At 32.8% G+C, this 27,301-nt stretch overlaps 2 protein-coding genes across 2 annotated transcripts; both read right to left on the bottom strand.

Annotated features, from left to right (window-relative positions):
- Window positions 1–5,057: 5,057 nt before the first annotated feature.
- LOC117621869 lies at window positions 5,058–13,068 on the bottom strand. The gene is made up of 12 exons (XM_034352409.1): window positions 11,759–13,068; window positions 11,507–11,651; window positions 11,269–11,412; window positions 11,023–11,166; window positions 10,409–10,485; window positions 9,960–10,050; window positions 9,670–9,718; window positions 9,296–9,314; window positions 7,439–7,516; window positions 6,724–6,811; window positions 6,105–6,206; window positions 5,058–5,403 (listed from the first exon to the last, which is right to left on the bottom strand). Exons 1-12 carry the CDS (start codon window positions 13,066–13,068, stop codon window positions 5,149–5,151), a joined length of 2,502 nt encoding a protein of 833 aa, XP_034208300.1. The 3' UTR covers window positions 5,058–5,148.
- A 12,292-nt stretch (window positions 13,069–25,360) lies between these two features.
- Window positions 25,361–25,843, bottom strand: LOC117621868. Its single transcript, XM_034352408.1, has one exon. It carries the CDS (start codon window positions 25,841–25,843, stop codon window positions 25,361–25,363), a length of 483 nt encoding a protein of 160 aa, XP_034208299.1.
- Window positions 25,844–27,301: the final 1,458 nt, after the last annotated feature.

Below are 27,301 nucleotides of genomic sequence, written 5' to 3'. Positions count from 1 at the left end.
CTTCACATCAATGACTTAGTAAAGGAGAGCTGGACAAACTAAAATACAAAGTAGCTCTCGGATTAGAGGGTTCTGGAAGTGCTTGCTTCATTATACTCATCACACTACTACATTTTACACTTTGCGCGACGAAGAGAATTTCGTTACCCTTTGTCGCGCAAAGTTTTTGACTTTTTGTTTTATTATTTCTTTAATATTAATTTAATTATATTAATTTATTCAAATTTTTACTTTTTAAATTTAATTTAATTGTATGATTTTTTTTAATTACTTTAATTTAAATTATATTAATTTATTCAAATTTTTACTTTTTAAATTTAATTTAATTGTATGATTTTTTTTAATTACTTTAATTTAAATTGACATATTCAAAATAAAATTACATATGAAAAATAGTGATCAAATTATCCAATAAATATATATATAATATTCAAAATGTACACATAAATTAACAAAGTACAATAATAAAATCCTAATACAAGCATATTGTGGTGGTAGTGGCGGATGATATGTTTTGATAGCTTCCTAATCCTCAACTTTAGCCATCAAAGTCTCGATGATTCCCTACAAAAAAAAAAAAAAAAACAAATATGGTCAAATAACAAAATAAATGAATAAATAAAGAAGGCATAATCTCCCCTAAAATTGTTATACCACAAATCCACCCATACTCCAATCCCTCCCCTTTACTCAACCCCAAACCCCAAACCCCACACAAACTCAAAACTAACTCTAAAAACACTTATTAATGAAAAAAATTTAAAATTTGGAGAGAATATACCTTTTGGCAAGATTGAGAGTGAGTGAGAATGAGAGGGAGAAGTGTGTGTGAGAGAACTAGAGAAGATAGTGATAGAGAGATGACAGAGTGAGTGAGAGTGAGAGATAGTGAAAAGAGAGATGAGAGAGTGAGTGAGAGTGAGAGTGAGAGATAGTGAAGAGAAAGATGAGAGATTAAGTGAGAGGAGTGAGTGTGAGAGAAATGGTGGGATTTGGGGAGAGGGAAAGAGAGAGGAGAGGTAAGAGTAGAGAAAGACATTGAGAAAATGGTGGAGCAGTTATTTCGGTTTTAAAAACTGTATCACTTTGCGCGACGAAAAATATTGGAATATCGGTCACGCAAACTTTTGCGCGAAAAAACATATTGGTCGCGCAAAGTTTTGCGTGACGAATATAGGAATATTGGTCGCACAAAGTCTAAAAAAAATTATTATAAAAAACAAAAAAAAATTCCCGCGTCCCATTTTTGCACGACAAAAAATACATATTGGTCACGCAAAGTCTAAAAAAATTCTCGCGTCCCATTTTTGGTACCCGCCCAAATTTTTGCGCGACGAAAAAATATATATTGATCACGCAAAGTTTTGAACAACAAAAAATATTGGTCGCTCAAAGTCTAAAAAATAATTTTTTTTTCAAATCCCGTGTCCCATTTTTGGTATCCGCCCAAATTTTTAGAGGTTTGCGCGACAAACTGTTGGTCGCGTAAACTTTTTGAGGGACGAAAAATTGGTTCGTAGCACAATATTTATAAAAATAATTGTTATGAATAATAAAAAATAAATTTATTTTATTTTAAGATTTAAAATATAAATAAGGTTAAAGCTACTTAATAAATATATATACTATTCAATTTCTTAAGTGTTATACATACAAAATAAATAAATAAATATATATATATACACACACACACACACCATTCAACGATCCAACCGTCAGACTTGTTTGTATATACTTCAAGATCGTATACCCCAAAAATCGCAAAAAAAAAAAACCTTCAAAGATCTAGTAACATGACAAAAATTTTCAATGGTTATAAATGAAAATTCATGATTTAGCGGTGATTTTAACTTCGATTTTGATGATTTTTTTACAGCTACACTCCTTGACCCTATATGAATACAATGACTGAATTTGATCTTCAATTTAAAATATTTACACTAGTAGATACCACAAAATCTTATGTTATATTTAACGAAAATATAAATAAACTCTTAATTGTTAGTGAATATATTGTTTTGATGGCATACGCATTCTACGAAACTAGTTTCAACGATCCAACCATCAAACTTGTTTGTTTATACTTCGAGATCATATAGGCCAAAAATTGAAAAAAAAAAAAAAACATTCAGAGATCAAGTAACGGGACAAAATTTTTCGACGGTTACAAATGAACAAGCATGATTTAATGGTTATTTTAACTCCAATTTTGATGATTTTTTTACAGCTACACTCCTTGACCCTATATGAATACAATGACTGAATTTGATCTTCAATTTAAAATATTTACACTAGTGGATACCACAAAATCTTATGTTATATTTAACGAAAGTATAAATAAACTCTTAATTGTTAGTGAATATATTGTTTTGATGGCATACGCATTCTACGAAACTAGTTTCAAAGATCCAACCGGCAAACTTTTTTGTTTATACTTCGAGATCGTATATGCCAAAAATCGGAAAAAATAAACATTCAGAGATCAAGTAACAGGACAAAACTTTTCGACGGTTATAAATGAAAAATCATGATTTAATGGATATTTTAACTCCGATTTTGATGAGTTTTTTTTACAGCTACACTCCTTGACCCTATATGAATACAATGACTAAATTAGATCTTCAATTTAAAATATTTACACTAGTGGATACCACAAAATCTTATGCTATATTTAACGAAAGTATAAATAAACTCTTAATTGTTAGTGAATATATTGTTTTGATGGCATATGCATTCAACAAAACTAGTTTCAACTATCCAACCGTCAAACTTGTTTGTTTATACTTTGAGATCATATACGCCAAAAATCGGAAAAAATAAACATTCAGAGATCAAGTAATATGACAAAACTTTTCAACGGTTATAATGAAAAATCACGATTTAACGGTTATTTTAACTCCGATTTTGATGATTTTTTACAGCTACACTCCTTGACCCTATATGAATACAATGAACTAAGTCGATCGTCAATTTAAAATATATATTTTCTAACAAAAACCCAATCTGAACAACAATAATATATTTTTCTAATAAAAATCTGATCCGATCTAAAATAATAAATTTAAAACTACTTAATAAATATATATACCGTTTAATTTCTTAAGTGTTATGCATACAAAATAAAAAACAAAAATAAATTGGTTTAGGCAACGAAATGTTTGGATTACGTCATGCAAAAGATTTTAAAAAATAATTTTATTTATTTTTATAAGGACTTTGCGCGACGAAGTTTATTGTCTCGTCGCGCAAAGTCACTTTGGGCGATGATGTATTGTCGTCACTCAAAAGTTTGTCGCGCAAAGTGACGAATTATTTTTCGTCGCGCAAGACTTTGAGCAACGATTTATTGTCGTCGCACAAAAGTTTGTCGCCCGCAGTGACTTTGCGCGACGAATTGTTTTTCGTCGTGCAAAATTTGGTCATGCAAGACTTTGAGCGACGAAGTTTTGAGTTTCGTCGCGCAAAGTTACTTTGTGCGACAAATAGTTTTTTGTCGCGCAAGGGTTTTTTTTTACTAGTGCTCATCTCCTCTGAGTCATCTTCAGAAGTGTTACCATCATCATAGGGGATTCTGGAAGTGCTTGCTTCTTGAGACTCATAATTTGCTTCAAAGTAATCTTCAGAAGTACTTGCTTCTTCAGACTCATTATCTCCTTTAGAAGTGTTAACATCATGGGGGACTTTGAACGTGCTTGCTGCATCGAACTTCTTCTTATTATTATTATGTCCTTGAGAGTAATCCTTAGCATTGTTATCAACACCAATTTCAGAAACTCTAGATCGGGACGAGTCACCGATACTTTTTGCCGGGCAGTTTGGAAGGGCAAGAAAGTTGACTTGACAGTATGAGATTTCAACATCTCAACCAAATCATCAAGTGGGATTTTTTTTTCCATGGTGCTTCATCAATCCTCATGTTCACAACTTCAGCTGCACCCTCTATAAACTCAAAGCGAATTCACCTTACCTAAATTCAAGGGGAAAAAGCAAAATTAATCATCTTTTGATACAAATGTAAGAGAAGATGTAAAACTTATTCCTTGGTAGCACATTTGGAGGGTACTTAACTGTAAGTTCTATTTCACATGTAATCTATAAGCACTAACCATGAGAAGCCATTAGAGCAAGCACAGCAACAGCAGCAAAAACACACTAACTGGCCTTGGTCTTCCTCTCTCTATGCACTCTAAATCTCTCCTATATGGGTAGGAATATGAGTCTGTTTTCTGTGCATGAGAGGGGGGACCAAAGCCTTAGTTTTATAGGTGAGAGCCTTGAGGTTCCTAGCCCATAAAGGAATCCTTAAAGCTTATCCTTACCACCTCATGAATCCACAGCCTAATATAATAGATATTCCACAAGTGAGATAGAGCTTCAACTCTATCAAACTTATCCGTGTATACCCAGCTTATCTCTCCCTTGTATCCCTGATCAAATTAGATTCCTAAATAGATGTGAACTGAAATAGAGTTCTTACATTAACAACATTCATGTAATGAGTCTGAAGAAGCAAAAGGGCAGTTTAAACATATGTGGAAGAGATATGACCTGATCAAGGCGACTGCAACGTTCACTCTGGAGAAAAACATGCTTGAAACCAATAATTTCAAGGCGTCCATCATCTATGAAAGATGGGGCCAGGTTAAGTCGATTTCAACCAAGAAAACTTTAATCGAAGGGTGTATAATATTGGAAATATTACAATCACGGAACAGAAACATGATCCATGCATTTTACAAGGATAAAAATGAAGGTAAAACAAAGGCTGCTGGCATGCTAAGACAACGAATGGACTTTGGTGCGATACACCGTTTATATCCTTGAGGACACTCATCTTCTATAGGATAGCCTATAGGAGGGAGTAACGATAGGATTCGAAGGGCATTATTGTCTTTTGGTATAAGATTGAGTTGTCAAACTTATATTGGTTCTGTTATCAGTTTAGTTAAATCTGTTGTTAATTAATCAGTTTTACAGCTGTTTTAATATATTAATCAGTTTTCAAGCTTGTTGAAATTCAGACCTTTACCATTGCAACTGAGGTTAGGTTTCACTGTTACACATACAAAAACAAAAACAAAAAATAAAAAATACACCAGTTGTTGAAAAATATCAATAAAGTTTCACTGTTACATTTGTTTCATTTGTTCAGTGCTCTAGATTGGCCTCAGGTATCTGAACGCTGTGCAATTTTTCCATCTCAATTTGGACCGGCAATTTGGAGTGATGGATACTCTTTGCTTCGCAATTTAGACCGGCAAGAATGTTGACTTGACCGTGGTAAGAGATTTCAATCTCAACCAATTCATCAGTAGGGATTTCAAACTCTCTTGCTCCATCATCAAAACTTATGCCCACAAGCACTCTTGCACCCTTTGTAAACTCGAAGCGAATTCCTTGTACCTTAATTTTTTTTTTTTTTTAAAAGTAGATATAAGTTTAGTAATCCTCTCTTTGAAGGGGAGTGCTAGCAACCTTCTCTCTAACCTTCTCCTTTTGACCTTCTCTCTTCTTCTTATGGCAAGTGTCATTTTCCTTACACTTAAAACAATGTCATTAATGCATCATACAAACTAATTTTTGTTTTCCAAGTTTACCCTTATTAAATGTATTAACTTATTTTAATAACAAGTTAATTTTTTTACAACTTCCTTATCACCTTGTTAAAAAATTAAATAAGAAAATAAAAACTGAAGTTTTTTTATAAAAAAAAAATTTCCAAAGAGAACGTGTGTTTTGTTAAAAACAAAATAAAGATGATAACAATGTCATGTAACAAATTTTTTTTTTTTTTAATATTCTAAAAAATGAAGTTTTTCTTATGTTTTTTTCTTATTTAATTTTTAACAATGTGCTAAAGAAGTTGTAACAAAATTTGAATAAATTGAAGGAAATATAAAAGCCAATTCATTTTAAAAGGGTAATTTTGGAAAACAAAAACTAACTTGTAATGACATTGTTTTAAGTGTAAGGAAAATGACACTTGTCATGAGGAGAAAGGAGAAGGTCCAAAAGAAAAGGTTAGAGAGAAGGTTGCTAGCATTTCTCCTCTTTGAAATGGATGCTGCAATCTGAACAAATATCAATTCAAGATGATGTATGACCTGATCAAGGAGAGGCCAGTTACTGCTCTTGTCCCAAAATCCAAGTTCGGAACCAAGAACTTCGAGGCGTCCATTGTCTATGAAAGATAGGTTCGTGGGCGTCTGTAATTAACTCAGTTTTAACATAGAAAATTTGAAGTAATTAATGGGTATACATATATCGTGTGTTGCTATTTGGACAACATTATTACTCACCACCTCTTTAATATGGATGGATCCCACATACGGTGTTGGGGTATATGGGATCCTCTTTTATAGAGATGATCATTAATGTGGTCGTACAAATGCAGGGTCTTGTTATTTGGACCACATTTATTGATCACATTGCTGACAACCTCTCTAATATAATAGGTTCCACATGCATTGGTGGGGTCACCTCTATTATAGGAATCAGCATCCACTGATTTGAAAAACATTTGTAAAGAAAAATCAAAGCTAATCCTAATAGAGAAAATTAATATAAAGGGTCTGAATCCCTATTAAAGAGGTGATCTAGTGAATAAATATAGTACAAATAATATTTAACCTGATTGCAAATGCCAATCTTAAAAACATTAACCAATGCATGCATATCTCACGAAAACAAAAACATGTGTAAACAAAGAAAAAGGAACCTCACTTTTCCATCTTCCATCGTATTTTTTGCCACCCAACGATCTTTTCTTGGACCAAAGATAGGCAAGTTAAGACAACAAATTGAATTTATTCTGTACATGTATACCAAGGAGATATAAAATTAGGATACGCGTAAGTCTGTGCGCGTGCATGTGTGTGTGAATAGTGTATATATATATATGCTTAAATGTAAAGTAATAAAAAAATAGTCAGTGAAGGGTATAACTCAGGTGGTTTTGCTCTTTCATTTCTACTCATACGGGTAGAAGTTCAAAATTCTCAAGCACCCAATGAATACGTGTAATAGGTTGTACTAAAAATAATAATCAAACCTAAAATCAAAAGTGATGATCATTATCTCTTCTTCTTTTTTATGCTAGAAATATGAAAAACATCAATGTCACTTGTACTAAGGAAAAAAAAAAAAAAAAAAGATGTTTAACTTGCATACTAGTAGAGGTCTCATGTTCAAATTTTTATGGCACCTTCACATTGTCGCTTCGCTTATATAAAAAAAATTAATTATAAGAAGTGATGACTTGATAACAACATAAATCCCCGATGTACAGAGAGGATTGCCCTTTTGGTGCATTTGACACTGACAGAATCAAGTTTTTATGAAAAATTATAAAGAAATAAAAACACACAACAGAAAAATGATATCATCTATAAGGGAGCAATAAAAGAAGTTGAGTGTAAATTCTACGATCATTATGTACCTTTCAGGAATGTGAAGCATTTCCCACTGACCAAGATGATTCAACACCTTTACTATTGCAACTGAGGTTAGGTCGAGTCTGTTAGGGAAAACAAAAGTATAAAGTACTAGAAGAAGAATATGTAGTTGCCTTATATTTTCACAAATGTACTCTGAGGTTTACGAAATTATCACATTTGATACTTCACGAAATTACCCCGCGTATATAAAATTGGTCCCTACTGTGAGATTCCATAAAAATTCTGTTAAATTGATTATATGGCATGTATGTGGAGTCATGTTTCCAATAATAGCATGCCATGTGGATCTAAATAAAAAATATTTTGAAAATATTTAAAAAATAAAAATTCAATAAAACATAGATTTGGGATTTTTTTTGGTCAGTTTTTAAATTTTTTAATCATTTACGAGTCTGCCTTTTTTTTTCCTTTTAAAAAAAAATTAAAACTTAATGACATGTTTTGAGATATACTCGTTAGTACTTGTTGGAATGTTTTCCAATTTGAGTACTTGATCAATTATTGTTTTAAATTTCGAATTGATAATGGTAAGATAATTCCTTCTATTTACATCAAATTTTCAGAATTTAATAATTTTATGGTTTGAAATTAATTTGTTCAAAGGGAAAGAATGTGTTTTTGCTTTCTATGGCTCTTGATCCCCTGTTTCAGAATTTAATAATTTTATGGTTTGTATACCACATTCTCATACCACCTTGTGTTGCACATGAAGTGGACAGCCACATCAATTAAAAAGTGTCAATAAATCGTAAAAGAAAAGAAAATGCTAAATTAATTTTAATTGATGTGGTTCTCCACCTCATCTGTCACATAAGGTGGTATGAGAATGTGGTATACAAATGTGGTAACAGTAGCATTATTCTTTTTAAAAAAACACAATCCTATCTTTCCACCCACCATTATTTCTAAAATACCCTTTAATTATTAATTCAAGCATTTAACTAGAACTCTCTCTCCTTGTATTTTTTTTGTATTTCTGTTTTTGTGTTCTACAAGACTAGGATTTCGATTAGTACAAACAAACAATACATGGCAATCTAATTTTGTTGTCAATTCATAAAAGCAGAGGATTTCCACTTTTTCATCTGCTGGTGAAAAAGGTCATCAATTCTGGGCACGTTTTCTTCTTTTTATCGCAAAACAAAAACACATCTTGTTAAAAGCAGAGGGTTTTTGGTTAATTTCTTCTTTTTTTATTTTATTTATATCGTAATCAATCTAGCTAAAATTAAATAAATATAAAACAGCTGGTGGATCAGATACAAAATTCTTGTATAAGGAAAAATAACATACCAGTTCCAGAAATCCCTAAAAAGTAGGATCTCCATCGCATAAGGAACTTCTGTAACAACAAAATTCTTGTAGTACAGGAGGATTGTTATTTTCTTCTCTATGTATGCGAGTAACCTTAAGGACTAACCATGTCACAAAAAATATAAAAGACCAAAGATGATAATTTCGTGAACCTCAAAGACCTTTTATGAAAATAAACCTATATTATTTACAGTCCTGATCTCTTGGACCCCTGTAGTCCAAGAGATTTATGGTCACTCACCGTTGGATGTAAATTCAACGGTTGACTTGAATCGGGTAATAATCATTTATGTCATATTGCATTTATATATATCATTTTGAACCATTGGATTAATATCCAACGGTGGGTGACCACAATCTCTTGGACTCCTGTGGTCCAAGAGATCGGGACTGATATTATTTAATATCAAATTACCAAGATTGGATACCAATAATTAGTAATTTCATATGCATACAGGGTTATTTATAACAACGTGATGATTAATTTAGCTTGGATGAAAGCATGAAGCTCTGCCAATAAATACCTTGAACTATAGTTGAAGGCTTAAATATCGGCGATTTTGGAAATATTAGTTGTCCCCAAATGTAGAAATTCCGATGAAAATATGAATAAAAACAATAGAAACTGTTAGAGAATTATGAAACTTTGAGTCATGTTTATAAAACTAGATGTAAGTGAGATGAAATTTGAGCCATCCAAAGTGCTAAAATCCAACATTCTATTGTGTGTGTCGAAAAGTGTTTAAAAAATGTGTCCCTTTGATCCTGGCTCATTAATTAATACATGAAAAATATGGAAATGAAATGATAACAGACGTATAAAATAAAAAATTCAATTGAATTTGGGCATGTAACAAAGAAAAGAAATTAAAGTTTAAACAAGGATGAAATTCTTTACCAGCCAACTTGAAGTGGGACCAAAATCGTCCGTAGAATGTTGGATTATCCTAAGAAATGTATAAGAACTGAGGAATTAATATTATCTTAAGATAAGAAGTGGTAATAAGGAAGGAGAGATATATAAGAATGAATGAAGACACTAATTAATTGCAAGAAAAGGGAGATCATGATCATCCATATATTCACTACTCAAGGTTTTCATTCGTTTGATAATATAGAATATAAATCATAAAAGTGAAGTGATAGGTCCATTGAGAAAGAAAAAATAAAAACAGGAGCAATTCTTACCGCTTTTCCCACATCTCCAACCTCATGCAAATAACATGGTAATCGGTACTTTAAAGAAGAATGTGGTTTCATCCTAATGAGACAATGCCAGCTGAAAATCCAATAAAAGAATAAATAAGATTAATGCAGATTAATTTACCCATTAATTCTTGTTATCTTACTATTAAAAGTTAACTTCAATGTAAACTAAAAAGATATAGTATGAACATATATAATTAAGTACATATATATAATTGTCAATGAGGTCTAGTGGAAAAATGACATTCATTTTCATACCAATGGTCTTATGTTCAAACTCTCATGGCACCTAATTAGTAATTAATGTGTGTATGAGAAATCTTTTTTCTTTTTTTCAATAAAAAAAATTTATACTATCACTTATATTTATAAATTAAAAAAAATACATATAGATATTAAAGAGTTAGTCATACGACATCTTGATCGAATACCTATCAGTTCTCATCGATTTCGCCAGTGCTACGTCAACAAGGAACGATCGCAGCGGTGATATATTTGAAATGTCCTTCTGGAAATAGTCAAGGCAAAATGCATAAATTAAATAAAGTATTAAACGTTAGTGCCTATATATTAGGGGTACACCACACAAAAATTCCTATGTGCCTTACACAAATTATTTATTTATCATCTAATTATCATCCTTCTTTTTTTCTTTTTCTTTTTTAATTTATGAAAATTGTACCTATTATGAAATAATAGAATAATGTACCCAATACAAATTTATAATTTCTTCGAATTATCTATCTAATATGTAGGTAAATTATTGTAACCTGTTTTTTTTAAACAGAAGTATGTATTTATCTATTTACCTATCTTGTATTAGATATGTAGGTAAATTATATTTTGCATGTAACACCATAATTTTCCAATATACAATTGCCTAATCAATATTGTTTTAGGTATATATTATCATTGTTTAATATTGTTATTCGTGTATGGTTTGTGTTACATATTTATGTATTCATTGATTTATTTTTAACAAAACGTTTCAATATTAAATAGTTGCCAATTAAAAAGAATTAAATATAAATGCTAAACGTCCCACCCATCCAAACGAAGCAGCGATTCCACATTGGTGTTGGTCTTCTAAAGTCGGCGGTGGTACCGGAGCAATGGAGGGTGACTCTGGCAATTTAAGATCACAGATAACTCCCAAAATCCAATTTACAATCTCATCCCTGCCAACAACCTGAGATATATAACATCAAATTAAAAAGAGATATTAAAAATGTTATTTAGAAAAGTATAGACAACGCTTTAGCAAATCGTATTAATTTAACATGTTACTCACTATAATTCTCATCTTCCTTTGAATTTCAGAAGCAAGACCATAATAACCTTTTTGCTTAAGCTTTTCTAGAGTACCATAAACATCCTTTAGCACCCTCTCAGGATTATCCCTCGTGTATCCTCTATTCAGTTGTACACCAAAAACCTAAAAAATAAAGGAAAACAATACAATATTATATTTACAACAAACTTTAATCAAATCCATGCATGTTAATTAGAGCTTTCATTTCACATAATACCTGCTCTTCAGTAAGGAGGTCGCAAAATTTCCCAAAGAGTTCTCTTCCTCCTAGAATATCAATAAACACCAACATTGGGATACCGAAGAAGGAATCAGGTAATTGAAGCAACTCCTCAGATTTGCGGTAGGGCGGAGAAGTCCTCCTGCATGGGATATTCATATTGGTACGTAAATAATTCGAAAGACGATACCAAAATAAGGGAGTAAGTAAAGTATACTACTGTATGTATAATTAAGTTGAGAATAATACCCTAAATTTTGGGAGTTTTGGGACATGATTTCTGCGAGTGTCCTAGCGGCCAATGGTAGACCATAACATAGATCCTTAATTTCACTCTCAACCTTTTCCAAATGTTGTTGATATTCAAAATCAGGAAGATAACCAAAAACAGTGTACTTAAATATATCCCAGCACCTTTCTCTGTCCAAAGGCTCAAGAGGAATAATCAAGCTGTTATAATGTTGATCTGACCCCTCCGCCGGTGCCACCATAGCTTCAACCACTTCCGATATCCTACTAGTGACAATGACCGCACCACCACTACCCTTAGGCAATCCGTGCGACAAGCGATCCCCAACTTTCTTATCACCTTCCTGAACCTCAAGTAGTTGTTCCCTATGTCCTAAATCCGAGTAGAAATCGTTCATGTGCCACACATCATCCAACACAATCAAATACCTTTTATCTGATAAACCTTGGTTGAGCCTTTCCAAGAGCGCAGCAAGGAGATGACCAGACTTATTATTATCACTACTTACTGTCTTTTCCTCCTCCTGTATGATGCCATCTCCATCGACAACGGCATCATGGTCCAGCTTACTAAGCATACATTTCACAATGCTGACCTCAATTTCCTCTTCTACTTGTTTATTTTCTTTGATTATATTCGACAAGCATAACCAAATTATAGGAGAAAATTCACCTTGCAGTACCCACCAACTCAAAAACTCGCGCACCAGAGTGGTCTTACCGGCGCCTGCCATGCCCTGTATCCCAACTGCCGCAAATCCAGCACCTGACGATGGCGATGATTTTAAAAGAAAGTTCCCAATCTTCCGTAATTTCTCATCAAATCCCACACCTTCAGCCTCAAATTTTCGACCGCGATGTATTAATACAGGTAGTTCGCTCTCCAAATTCTCTTCAGGATCAGGACGACTTGATGATTCCCTCAAGTTATAAATTGTTTCTTCCTTTTTCATAAACTCATCCTCGAAGATGCGTTTTATTGCAGCCAGCCGCTTCTTCATCTTCCGCACGAAACAAATCTTCCTCAAACTCAAATGGTTGAAGACTACTAAATGAGTCCTGTGATGACTATGCTTCTTCCACTCATGTGAGAAGACCTGGCACTTGGTGAATGCGTCGGTGAGGTCCAGGAGCACATAGATAAAGCGACGGCAGTAATCTTTCGTAAGTCTTCGCGTATCTATATCTATTACAATATCTTTGATTGCTCGCAAGTAAGAAATGAGAACAGCACCTGATAATTCAAACTCTGTGTCCCTAAGAGATGCCAGGAACTTTTTCTGGAGAAATTGAGCAACATCCCTAGCCATTCTTCCCCTTCAACACTATATTTATGTATCTACTGCAATTTTTATCTGAAACTGGAGAAGAATTTTAATCAGAAACTGGGGAAGTAATATGAAGAGCACGTAACCACGTCTTGGCCTTTGTTCAGTGCTTTTAAGTGTTCGGTTTTTGAGCTGTGATTGCCAGCTACAAGCATCTCCAAGAGTAATAGGAAAAACATTTGTTTCTTTTATAGTTGCTTTTTGTTAATCAGTTTCGGTTATTCCAATTACAGGTAGCACTTTGTGATATAACCCGTCTTGAAATTAACGCAAAATTGACCCGTTTATATTTTTGTTTTTTGGTCAATAGTTGACATAACCTTTTTTTTTGTTGAGAAATTCTATGATTACGTTCATAATTCAGCCAAAAAAGTCACTAGTCACAAAGGGCCAATACAAACTAGCCATAAAAGGACCATTACAATAACGGAGCGGTCTATATCAAAATTAAGACAATCTGGTGTGTTTCCACTAACGATCACATTATTAGTTGTATCAAACTGACGAAGCTTATGTATTATCAAACTTGTATCGATGAATAAGAAACTGTCACATTATTAGTTGGTAACAAAAAGTTTGTGTCTCTAGTAGAATCCGCACTATGCCATTTGGACTAGTTTTTCTTTTAATTTTTTGAGTTTCAGCTATAAAACCAAATCGAGGAGTTTAACCGTACTTATCGAATATTTTGTTGTTTAAATAAAACACATATTTTGCCATGTTATCCTGGTCCTTCACACACTATATCTTATGTTCACTGAGATTAACAACAATGATCGAAAAGAATGCATGGGGAATCATATATATTTTTCTTTTATCATCGTTCTTTGCGTCCAGGACTACCAAGGAGTATATGTGATGAGCTTTTTCTTTTCTCTTTTTCTTTTCTCCTTTTCTTTTGTCTTTCCCTTAGGTGTTGTTTTCGAGCTGTGATTTTAGCTAAAAGCATCTCCAAGAGTAATAGGAAAAACCTTTTCTTACTAGTTGCTTTTGTTAATCCAATTTGCTGCTTCCAATTAGAGGTTAATTTTGTGAAACACGACAAGTCTTGAAATTTAACAAGAACACCAATGTAAACAGGTCGACACCATACTACTATTAACATATATCAAATTAGGTTCAAAATTAAGAACCAGAGTTTGACAAGCGCGTTTAACAATTTTATAATTATATGAAGATGACAAAAGCTTCTTTATTTAACAGACCTGTATGCATAAATAAGAAACTATCATAGTAAAAAATTTCAAGCCTAACACATGGGCAACATATATTAGATGATATGGGAGCATGTATGGCCGTTGGACCGAACATGTGAAGTCTTGCTCTGATACCATGAAGGAAGTTGAGATTCCACCCCAAAACTAATTGGTAATGGGGGAGTAGCCCAAGTTCTTATAAACTCATACTTAATCCCTTAACTTTTTAATGTGGGACAAACATTCTCAACAAATATTGCAATGCTTAAATAAAACATACCTTCCGACATGTTACCCAGCTGGTCCTTCGCACACCTTCTTCTTTATGCTTATTAAGATTAAGATTAATTGACATTGAATAATTGTTTGAAAAGAGTGGGGAATTATATATATTTCTTTTGCCATTGTTCTTTGTTTCCAGGACTACCAAGGAGTATGAGCTTTTTCTTTTTTTATTTCTTTTATTTGCCTTTGTTCTTTGCTTCCAGGACTACCAAGGAGTATAATGAGCTTTCTCTTTTCTCCTTTTCCTTTTCTGTTTCTTTTATTTGCCTTTGTTCTTTGCTTCCAGGATACCATGGAGTATAATGAGCTTTTTCTTTTCTCCTTTTCTTTTCTTATTTCTTTTTATTTGCCTTTGTTCTTTGCTTCCAGGACTACCAAGGAGTATAATGAGCTTTTTCTTTTCTCCTTCTCTTTTTTTATTTCTTTTATTTGCCTTTCGAACTGTAATTGTCAGCTAAGAGCATCTCCAAGAATAATAGTAAAAAAAAATTGTTTCTTTTTATTAATTAGTTTTGGCGATTCCAATAGAGGTAGCAATTTCTGAAGCTACACAAATCGTTTACCAAAATTTGCAGGTTTGGGTTTACCATGTCGTTTCACCAATCAACATTATGTTGGAAAAAGCTTGCCTCCTTAAAAATGAGGAAGAGTTCCTCCTCCAAACAAATGGGGTTTTGACCCTTGTCAGATTCCTTTTATTTTTTTTTACTATGAAATTTGACAAGTGTCAAAATCCCATTTGTTGTGAAAAGGTGCTCCTCCTTTTTTTTTTTTTTTCCTTTTTGTTGGACATTTTAGCTATAAACTGAACTAATTTTCCTAGCCGCGCTTTAATCGAACTAACTAAAACATTACCGTTCTTAAATAAAACATATCTTTTGACATGTTACTCTTGCACCACCCATCTTCTTTATGTTCAATTAGCAGGTTAAGATCGACCAACATCATATAATTGTTTAAAAGAAGTGTGGAATCATATATACTAGCAAAGGTGCCCGCGCAATGCTACATGTTTTAAAACAATCTAAAATGTCTATAAAGTTGTGAAAATATGTAGCAAGTTTAAGTTACAAAATAAAGACTAATAACATGTTTTATATGTTGCTTGCCATGTTTACTAAAATATTATCAATATTTTAATAAACCAAGCAGCAATCAAAGCTGAAATCGTGACAAATGCAAGAATTATGATATAAGAGTTTACTACAAAAAGAAAAATACGAAGACAATATAAAATGAAAGAAACCCAAAAAGAAAGATGAAATACCAAACTTTCATTCAAATCAAGAAACACAAATAAAACATTTTATTCGAAAATTTAACTACTTTGAACATTAAATTCAAGGAGAATAAGTGAACAAAAAGTTTCGAATGAAAACATGAAAAACAAAAAACAAAAAACAAAACCAATTTCAACTTTGTCTAGCCTGCAAAGAACCTCCTTCGACTCATAGCCTCTTCTTGACTCTCTCATACACAGTTAACATCTTGCAAAAATTGAAAATATCCACAACAACAACAACAAAAATATAGGATAAGCATCATTCAAAATAAAAACATAACAAAGTGGATGAAACACGTTAAATAAGAGATATAATTAACTGCAATCATTAAGTTTTACTAAAGGTTTGGCAAAAAATCGTTGAGGTTAACAACATAAAGAAAGTTGAAAGAAAATCAATTGAGATTAACATATATAACATTCATCACTTCTAAAGGGTCAGTATGGCATTGTTGTGCTGTGAAAATAATCGTTATCAAATTTGCTATGAAAGAAATCAGCTGTGAGATAAAGCAGTTTGGCGTTTGGTAAACTTTTTGTTAAAAGTGTTGTTGGTACAATAATCAGTTTCTAAGTGTTTAGTAAATTTTTTTCTGAAAGTGCTATGAGCTGTGTATAATGACTAAAAGGAGTATTATGTTGAAATGATTTTTTTTGTTAAAGTGTTTGATAAAAGGGAAAGCAATTTCACTTTCACTTATATATTTTTTTTATTAAACATATTTTCATCACACTCTAAAAATTATTTTAATTATAAAATAAATAAATTATTATGTTCAAAATTAAATATTTGTATGCAAATACTCTAAACTAATGAAGAGAAGAGATTGCATGAAATAGATTGGGGTATTTTCAAAAGTTTGTAAATTTCATTAAACCCAGCGCATCTTCGAATCTAATTCCCACATAATCAGAAAATGAAAGCACCTCATTAGCTACTTTCCCTTATAGCTTTCTCTCACAGCAAATTTGAACAATAAGTGATTTCCTCATATAGTTTACAACACAGGTTGGGCTTCCAAATTTTTTTAAAAATCACTTATCACCCCAAATAAGCAATGCCGAACGGGCACAAAGTGTTGATAAGGGTACTTTTGGAATCTAAAACTATAATAAATAATATTTTAAGTTTGATTAGGTAAGTTTCTCGGTTGGATCTAGTCGTTGAGTTTTACTTATAAAAATTGAATTTTACTCATCAAAAAATAAAGTGATGAATTATATGTAAGAAAGAAACTCCAAATTTACTTTTGAAAAAATAAAGTGATGAATTTTAAGTTTGATTAGGTAAGTTTCTTGGGGTCTCTAGATCCCGTTTTGTTCCTGTTGTGTAGGTTCTGTTTGGGGTCTTTTTTCCCCCCTGTGTCATCCAAAAAAAAAAAAAAAGCCTAGAAACTCCAAATTTACTTTTGAAAAAAGTGCGTATTATACATTATTTTCATACATAAGGGAAGTTGCTCAAAGAAAAGAAAGAGAGAAGAAATAGGTTTTGGGAGAAAAAAACTTTAGTAAAAGAAATTAAAATTTAGTAACCATATTATCCTTTCATTTTAAATACTAGCCTCTTCGCGCCTGCTAGAGGCTTTTTTTTTTAATTTAAAAATAATAATTTATTTTAGAATTAAAAAATATAAGGGGTAGTTGTGTTTCATAAAAATAGAATCCATTATCTGGTTTTTCTTTTAATTTTAATTTTTTTAAATATGAAAAAGCGTGAATTTACCATATTATCTTCATTTAATTAATAATTTTAATTCTTAATGTTTGCATTAACCATGGGCATTTTCTAGTATTTTGAATGTTTTACCATTCTCTGCCTTTTGCTTTATATATATATAGATAATATTTTGAATTATTTTGCTTTAAAAGGGCCATAAAGGACGTTTTATCTTCTCTATTTACCAATTAGGGTTCTCTTAAATAATAAGAATAGATGTCAATGGGGTCTACCCCAGTGGAAAATGGGCTTGATTTCCATATAAGAGATCTCATGTTCGAACCTCGTGGCATCTTAGTTTTGTATGTGTGAGAAACCCTCTCCTCTATAGTTGGTTAAGTTTATGATACTAATAAGCTTAAGATTTTTGGGATCAGTGATTAGCTTACTTAACATAATATCGAGTTTGTTCATTTTATAATCCTAATAAGCTTAAGGGCAAGTTTGGCATTGTTGTGCTGCAGTAGCGTGTTGAGGAAAAAATGTGAACCTCCCAACATAATTTCACCACCACTATTTAAACAATGTGGTTTTATTATTATAGGTTCAACCTATTTTCCAAGACACGCCTAGATTTTTTTTTTCATCCACAAAGCTTTGGGATTTCTCACCCATATGAATTTTTACATCCAAACAATTTCGGGGTTACTCACTCATGGATTTGCATCCAAATAATTTTGGGGTTTCTCACCCATGGATTTGCATCCAAATGATTCTGGATTTCTCACCCATATGGATTTTTACATCCAAATAATTTCGGGGCTACTCACTCATGGATTTGCATCCAAATAATTTCGAGGTTTCTCACCCATGGATTTGTATCCAAATGATTTTGGGGTTACTCACCCATGGATTTGTATCCAAATGATTTCGGAGTTTCTCACCCATGGATTTGCATCCAAATAATTTCGGGCTTTCTCACCCATGGATTTGTATCCATATGGATTTTTACATCCAAATAATTTCGGGGTTACTCACTCATGAATTTGCATCCAAATAATTTCGAAGTTTCTCACCCATGGATTTGCATCCAAATAATTTCGGGCTTTCTCACCCATGGATTTATATCCAAATGATTTCGGAGTTTCTCACCTATGGATTTGCATCCAAATGATTTATGGGTTTCTCACCCATGGCTTTGTGGCATGCCATGCATAACACAGAAAAGAAAATGGAGATGACAATATACCTGTAGCAATTTTTTCCTCTTTTATGTCCTGCTGTAATTTCACCAGCTGTCTTTTTCTTTTATCTCTCCCCTCCTTTTTCTTTTTCTATTGTAACCTTTTTATAAGCCAACTGGATAAGCCTTCCTTGGACAATCAACACTTTTGAATTTCAAATAAGTGATGATAGGATTCAGCCTCATATATCCACCATTTTGAAACACAACACATATCCCAAAATTTGGGAACACATGCTGGCTTGCATTTATCTTTCTTTTTTTAAAAAAAATGATATGATTTACTTTGATGATATTTTTTTTATCTCAACATGGCGGAGCCAAGATTTCATGAATCATGTGTGAGGGGACCACTCACAAAATATAAATAATAAAAAATTAAACTTCTTAGATCTAGGTCCAAAACGATTAATTGTTATTGGGTTTAGTCCATGTGTTTTTTATTTTTAATGTAGGTCCTTTGACATTAGGTTACTTGGAACGGCTTGATGGTTGCTGTTGGGCGGCTCTGCGGTCCAAATCACATTTAATGCGGTTGCTTGATCATCTGAAGTTTTCCAGTTGCCGAAGTTGCCATCTGGTCCTCTGTTTGAGTCTACGCGCTTTTGTCTGGGTGATAGCATGTTTGGAAGTTTTCCCTATGTCTCTTGTTTGAGTTAAACGGGGGTGTTTCCTGATTTTATCAATTGTTTAAGCTGCAGATCCGGCCCTAATTGTTTCATTTTAACCTTTTCACCAACCCACGTGTATAATTTTAAAAAAGCCTATCGACTTCCTGGCTTTGGTGTGGGCTAGGGCCAAAATAGATAAACGAGAAATGGGCTTAGTATTTAAACTACGCTCAGACTATAATGAGTGGTAACTTATAAGGGGTAAGTTATAAGGGGTTCACTTTATAGCCATCAGGGTTCACTTTATAGCCATCAGATCGATCTCATGGTTGAACTGTTATGCTACAATCCGGTTGAAATTACCCATACCAAAAGATGTAATCCGAAAGTGCAAAGCACGCTCTCTTATCCTGGTTGACCCTCCTTCCTCGAAAGCCACCCACTCTGCAATATGTTCTTCTTGTCTCTCTCGCTCTTGCCATCTCTGGTTTGAGGTTATCAAAGAACCAAACTCCATTCAGCAAATATCTTGCAACCAACACAGACATAGAGGGTTTTGAGTCTTTTTTTATTATTGACACTTTATCACCCCAAAAGTTTATTTTCTGACTCCCAACTCCAGCTTGCCAGCCATCTCCCTACTGTCCAATCCAATTCTCCACCCATCCATCGTCATAACCCAGCTTTACTCAAATTCGGAACCCTAGTTTGACCTAGTCAAGCTCCGCAACTCACGACCTTCGTTGTCGACCTCCACTGCAAAGCCACTATCGCAACTCCACAGCCAAGCCACAGTCTCGGCCTCCGTCGTCGTTCTCCACAACGGTGAGTTCTGATATTGGTTTTGTACTTTCTGTCTGTTATAAATTCATTGATCCCCTTTTCTTATTATTGCAACAGCATTCATGGGCTCCATTTTTGGCTACAGTCCTCTCTCTCTCTCCTCTCCTTCTCTGTAAGTCCTCTTCTTCTCCATCTTCAAATTTCAGTAATCCTCCGCACCACTGACCTGAAACACCTACTTCTCTGGTTCTCTTCTTCTTCATGTCATTCAATTTCAATTTTTTTTTCCTTTCTAAATTCTACTTTAGGGATTTAGTTGGGTTAATTTTCGAAATTCTAATTTAGGGATTCATTCAATGCCTAATTTATGAGCTGTGGCTTTATGAATTATCAAGTGGACTACTTGTTTTTAATTGATCATTGATAATGGTATTATTGTAGTTTTTAATTGATCTTTGCATATTTCAGATTTTAGCCTTATAATTTTAGTGGCTGGGTGTGTAGACAGGTTATTAAATTCTTCTAGTATTAATGGAAGTTGTGTTACTAAATTACCAGTACCTACGCTCTTGGTTGACATGGTTGTTCTGAATTGTAAGATTAGCTTACTATTCAATGGACCCACTTGCTGATATTAGGAAATAGAGTTATTAATTGAAATGAATGGGAATGTGCTTGTTTCTTATGCTATTAGATTTTGTGTGAGTGTGATGCTAATCAGCCATTGAAATACACATCTTTTGGTGTTAATATTTGAAGTATTGGAACATGGGAAAGTTGAAAACAGGCATCTTCATGAGATGCTTGAGCAAAATTTGAAGTATTGCAAGAGCATTAAGTAGACCCCCCTTCGTATGGCTTGCTATAAAATGTAACATATGGATCTGCATTCCTTGTTCTAAAGGTGCCCCTGTAGATTATTTGTTTCAATTCATGATTCTCTTACACCTATATAGAAACATAGGATTGGTTTGTTTTATTTTATCAGGAATTGTTTGTTTTTTAGAAAATGGAGAATATTGGACTGCTTCAGAAAATTTTGGTTGTTCTGTTCACTATTGCCTTCTTTACGAAGCCTATATAAAGTACATGTGGAGCTTCTTGAGTCAGACAATTCCACATTGCCCCATTTTTTGCGGAACCATCTGATGATTTTTTAATGGTTCTTTTTATTCCTAATCATGTTCCCGTAATATCACTTTGTACAGGAATATTTCTTCAATCTTATCGGATTGGAATGAAGCTGTTTTTTAGTTTCATTGTTCTGTGTATTGCTATTATGGATGTTGTAGTTGTATCTGATTCTGTATTGATGTTATGGATGTTGTTTGGATATATTGATTATTGGTTGGTTGATTAAGTTCACACCTTGAGGTGTTTTGATGTTTGGTTATGTCCCTCTTATTTAGTTTAACAGTTTCTTTGTGCTTCATGTGTTCCACATTTTCCGATTTTCTCTTCTTGTGTTCTAGGTTAGGAAGCTCTTTGCCAATTAGTATGAGTTTCTTAGGTCTTTTAGTGATTGCTTTTTTCTTGTCTCAGTTTCTATTTTGTTTTTTTGGTCTTTGTTTCTCCTTTTCGCTAATTTCTTGTTTTGCCATCTCTTTTGCAGGATTCTTTTTTTTTTTTTAATGACAGTTGGACCTAGATTTTTGAGTTATGGAAGATTGTTGTCATTGAGAACTATCATCAATTTGGCGTGGGACAACATTCCATTCTATCACAGGAAGTTTGCTGTAATTATATGGAAAAAAACATGTAACTGAGGAATTATATATTTTAGTCTTGTAATTTAGTCCTCATTCAATGAAATTGAGTTCAATTTACTTGAGAAATTTCAGTCTTGAATTTGTTCTTTTTATATTCGCAAGTGTGCGCAATAGAAAAATCCTTCTTTTTCACAGAACATTGGAAAAATACTTTTACTTATATTATACATTGAAGAGAGAACATTGTATACATTGTGTATTATGCCCCTGTATTGCCGTTATATTGTCTTCCGATTGGTCTCTTATTGCTGCCATATTACTTTTTTCACCTATGTATTGGCAATTATAAAGTTGAAGTTGGACATCAGGTGTACGTATTGTCATCTAATTGTCGTTATATTGTCTTCCTATTGCTCCCTTATTGCTATCATATCAATTTTTTCATCTCTGTATTGGCAATTATAAAGTTGAAGATGAATATCAGGTTTACGTATTGCCATATGATTGCTGTTATATTGTCTTTGCTCTGTTATTGTTGCCATATCAATTTTTTCAACTCTTTCTTGGAAATTATAAAGTTGAAGTTAGACATTAGATTTACGTAGTGTATTTTTTTTTAGAGCGTAGAGAATGTCACAATGAGTTCCTACCAATTTTCTGTGTATTTTTTGGATTTTTATTTCATTTATTATGAATTTTGTAAGTTAAATCCTAGAAAATTATTATTAAATGGTATGGAGTGACACATGATGGATTTTTATTTAATTTATTATTATTAAAAAGTAATATAATAATATTTTAGGGTACATAAAAATATAATAACAATTTAGGATAAAGTAGAATAATAATTTGGGGTAAATAATAATATAATAATAATTTAAGATTAATAACAATATAATAACAATTTAGGGTAAAAGGTAATATAATAATCATTTGGGGTAAATAATAATATTATAATAATTCACAGTAAAACGTAATATAATAATATTTTAGGGTAAATAACAATATAATAACAATTTAGGATAAAAAGTAATATAATAATAATTTAGGGTAAATAATAATATAAGAATAATTTAGGCTTCCATAATTATAAGGAGTTTGTAGTAATTTTCGGTATATTTTTATGATTTTTATGATTTTTTAAGATAAATTTGGAAAAAGTAAACAAACTGACATGTGCCTGCTCCCCTTTCAGCTGCAGCCACGTGTGATTCTCTATATTTTTTTATTTTTTTTTGTTTTTTATTTCACTTCTAAAATTCATAACAAATAAATTAAAAAACTAAAAAATATACCGGAAAGTCCTACGAAATCCTTGTGATATTCTCTACACTATCAAGCTACAAAAAAATAATTTCACTTAGAAAAATATAAATTGATGACAAAAACTCACATTTATTTCTCAACGATTTAAAACACTAGTTGATGCTCTATAATATAACACTCATGTTCTTTGATTCAAGGCTTACTGTGGGCATAAATATGTGAAATCATGATTTTAGACTTCCATAGTCAAAGATAATGTCGTAAGGAGTTTGTAACAATTTTCGGTGTATTTTTCTGATTTTTAATTAATTTTTTATGATTTTTTAAGATAAACTTGGAAAAAAAAAATAAACAAAATTACATGTGGTCCAATCGTACGACACCACCTATCGAAAACAATGACTGCTCTCATTTCAGCTGCAGCCACGTGTGATTCTCTATAATTTAATATTATTTTTCATGGATTTCACTTCTAAAATTCATTAAAAATTAGAAAAAATACATCGAAAATTGATACAAACTCCTTACAACATTGTCTTTGACTATGGATTCTAAAATCATGATTCCACATATTTATGTTCACGGTAATTGTCGAATCAAAGAACATGAGTGTTATGTTATAAAACATACTTTAGTATTTTGGTTTGTTTTAAAACAAAGTTGAGTTTTTGTTATCATTTTCAAATTTTATAAGTCAAAATTATATTTTTGGAGTTTGAGGTTGTAGGGAATGTCACAAAAAGTTCGTATCAATTTTCGGTGTATTTTTTGGATTTGTATTTAATTTATTATTAATTTTATAAGTTAAATCTTACAAAAATAGTATTAAATTGTGTGGGGCGACACATGGCGGAAGCTGAATGGGGTGCAATCAGTGTGTCTGATGGCTGTCCCCCTGTCAATGCGCCACTGTTAGTTTTGATACTTTTATCAAATTTATGTTTAAAACTTCATAAAAATTTGATTAAATATCAGAAAAATACACCGAAAATTGCTACAAACTCCTGATAACATTATCTTCGATTATAAAGGTCTAAAATCATGATTCCACATATTTGAATTCTTGGTAAGCGTTAAAATCAAAGAACACGAGTGTTATGTTATAGAATATAATTTAGTGTTTTGGTTTGTTTTGAAACAAAGTTGAGTTTTTGTTATCATTTTCAAATTTTATATGTCAAAATTATATTTTTGGAGGTTGAGGGCGTAGAGAATGTCACAAGAAGTTCGTATCAATTTTCGGTATATTTTTTTTCATTTGTATTTCATTTATTATCAATTTTATAAGTTAAATCCTAGAAAAATAATCTTCCTACTGAATTCCATGTTTCATGATTATGCTACATTAGTATTTTATTATTATTTATCCTAAATTATTATTATTATTATTATATTACTTTTTAGCTTGTACATTTGTTAATTATATTTACTCCAAAATTTTATTTTTATTTTTATTTTGAGTGCGAATAGACCATTTTTGGTGCTAATTAGTTTCTCTCTTCTTCAATTTGTTAATTTTTTTTTCTTTTTTAGGGTTAAGGGGTGTTTTGAAAAATAAAATGGAAATATACAAGCCATCCATTCTACAACATCAGGAAAAAATTATTAAAAGTCATTCACTGTTCAAGTTTTGCTTAAGAAACGTGTAACCAAATCGTTTGGGATATGCTAAGTGGGAAAATGTCATTCCCAAGCCTCGGTGAAAAGATACCTACTCACTCCATGCATGCCTTTTCGTTTACCAAATATTAAGATTGCAGTTGTGCAAAATATCTGTGTCAGTAAAATGTCATTCGTAGCCTTCTATGATGTCAGTAATCATTCCACTATATAATATATATTATACATTTATATATAAAATGGTTTATGACAGCACAAACACCAGACAAAATAGATTAAAACCCAACATTTAAACAACATTTGTACAACGTAGCCAGCCAACCTAGAACTGAAGAGAAGCAAGTCCACAATGCATAAAAACCGTAAAAACATACTACAACTAATTATAAGGGTATGGATTCCCTGGCACAACATACACACGCATCACCTTGAACCAAAAAATACTCTCACGGTGCCATTTGCATCGATTGCAACAAGTCCAGAAGGCAGGATTTATCTTTTCTTCAGTAGGCCAGCCTTGAATAACAAAACACCATTCATTGTTGTTACAAGCGCTGCAGTGATTGAACTTAATCTTCCCATAGTAAAACATATCTACGATATGTCTTGCAACAGAGAAAACTCAGCTTAATCTTCGTCTCAAAGCATCCCTGGTTCCTTTCATATCAATGTTGTTACGTTGATTCAAAGAACACAAGAATTCTAATGCATCCTCTTTTGACTGACCAATTCCGGACATGCCAAGTAGTCCAACTAGATATGCCGCTTCCATATGGCCTGCCGTGGCTGCAATGCGCATCCCATACAACGCTTCCACGTTACCCTGCATGAAAAACACTTCGAATGCTTCTCTAAATATCGACTCAGGGTTATCGCAAGCCCTGCATTGTTGCAAGAAATGCTGGACCGCAGGATTGGCATGGTACCAGCTAGGATGGTCTGGGTACTTTGCCATTGAAATGGTGTTCCACACTTGTGGAGTGTTTGCCAACGTATGGAACAATGGGCACACAGATGCCATACGGAAGAGATCTTCCGATGATTGGGTTGCCACGTATAACATCACTTTAAACCAAGCTAACTCCGGGATGAAGGCTTGGGGCATATCCAAATGGAGATGCTTCCTTCTCTTTCCTCCGAGTGTAGTGAAATGTTTCGAATTCATTGAAATGTTTTTGGAATGGAACGATTTGAGGAGTGGAAGAGGGGAGAAATGAGAATATATGGGGTTTTGGTTTTGTTTTAGCCTCTGTTTGTAGTGTTTTGAAAAGGTGTTTCCACTTGGGGTTTTTCCAAGTTGACCATTTTTAAAGAAACTGAACCCAACACCCTAAAACTCAAGACAAAAGAAGGGAAAACGTCATCAAAATGCAAAGAGAGTCAGACAGTCAAAAAGTCAATTAATAACCTATTTGCATAGCCATTTTTAGGATTTTCCCGCCATCAAATTCATTGATACAAATGTGATGGATTACTGACTAGTCACAGAAGGTCCCATCAGATACTTTTTCATTTTCCCACACCAAACTACCCCTAGTAATGTTATTAAAATGGAACCAATGATGATGGATTCTTATCCAACTAGTTGCCTTAATGAAATATAAATAAAATAATATATTTAAAGCAGTGTCCCCTCAATTTTCAGATTAATATTTGGTAGTGAAATATTATATTGCTTTTCGGGGTAAAAGGTGTCACAATTCTGACGGTACAGGTGTCCAGATCGTGACCAACCCACCCACACACAGAAAAGAAGGATATAATTCGATTTGGGCAGAGATGAGAGAGAGCTGAGTGAGAAGTTTAGGGTTATGAGTGAAGGGGTATGACTGAGAACTATGAGTGAGAAGGTATGAGTCCGAAGAGGTTTCAGTGAGAAGATCTGAGTGAGAAGAGGTACAAGTGAGAAGATTCAACATGTCTTCGTCTTCATCTCCCGCTCAAACAAAGAGGTGTCAGTATTGTGGAGCTACAATGGTGCTTCGGGTTTCAAAATCAGATAAAAATCGAGGGAAGCCATTTTGGAAGTGTCTAACCTCCTATGTAAGTTTTCATTTCAAGAATATGTATGTGGGTGAAAAAAACCTAGGTCTAACTCTAACAGAATTATTTTGCATATATGATGCCTGCAATTAGGGAGCCACCAGTTGCAATGGATTCGAATGGGTTGATGTAACCTCCGCTGAAGCAGAACAGCAAGATGACACGTATGATGCTACAGTGCTGAATATGCTGAAGTCCATTAAGGACTTGGTATTAGTTTTATTAGTTGTATCAATTGTCATATTATTTGTTCTTTTAATGACCAATTAAGTGCACGGTTTCAAGGATTGTAAAAGTTCTCCCCAAAAAGACATGTTGCACGCACCACCAATGAGTTTTCAAACCCATTTTGTAATTTTTGTTCTTGAAATTGGTGGATTGGCATTGAGTTTAAATTATTGTTTGAAACAAAAGCATTTATTTGTCTGAAACCCAGCAAAAACTTTCCAAGACTAACTTTAAAAAAATAAAGTCATATGAAGACGATAAAATCACAATACAGGGCCACTACGATGCAATA

The sequence above is a fragment of the Prunus dulcis genome, chromosome 3 (genome assembly GCF_902201215.1).
Source record: "Prunus dulcis chromosome 3, ALMONDv2, whole genome shotgun sequence".
Taxonomy (NCBI): Eukaryota; Viridiplantae; Streptophyta; class Magnoliopsida; order Rosales; family Rosaceae; genus Prunus; species Prunus dulcis.
The sequence above is the reverse complement of the archived record's forward strand: the minus strand, read 5'-3'. Positions and strand labels throughout refer to the sequence as shown.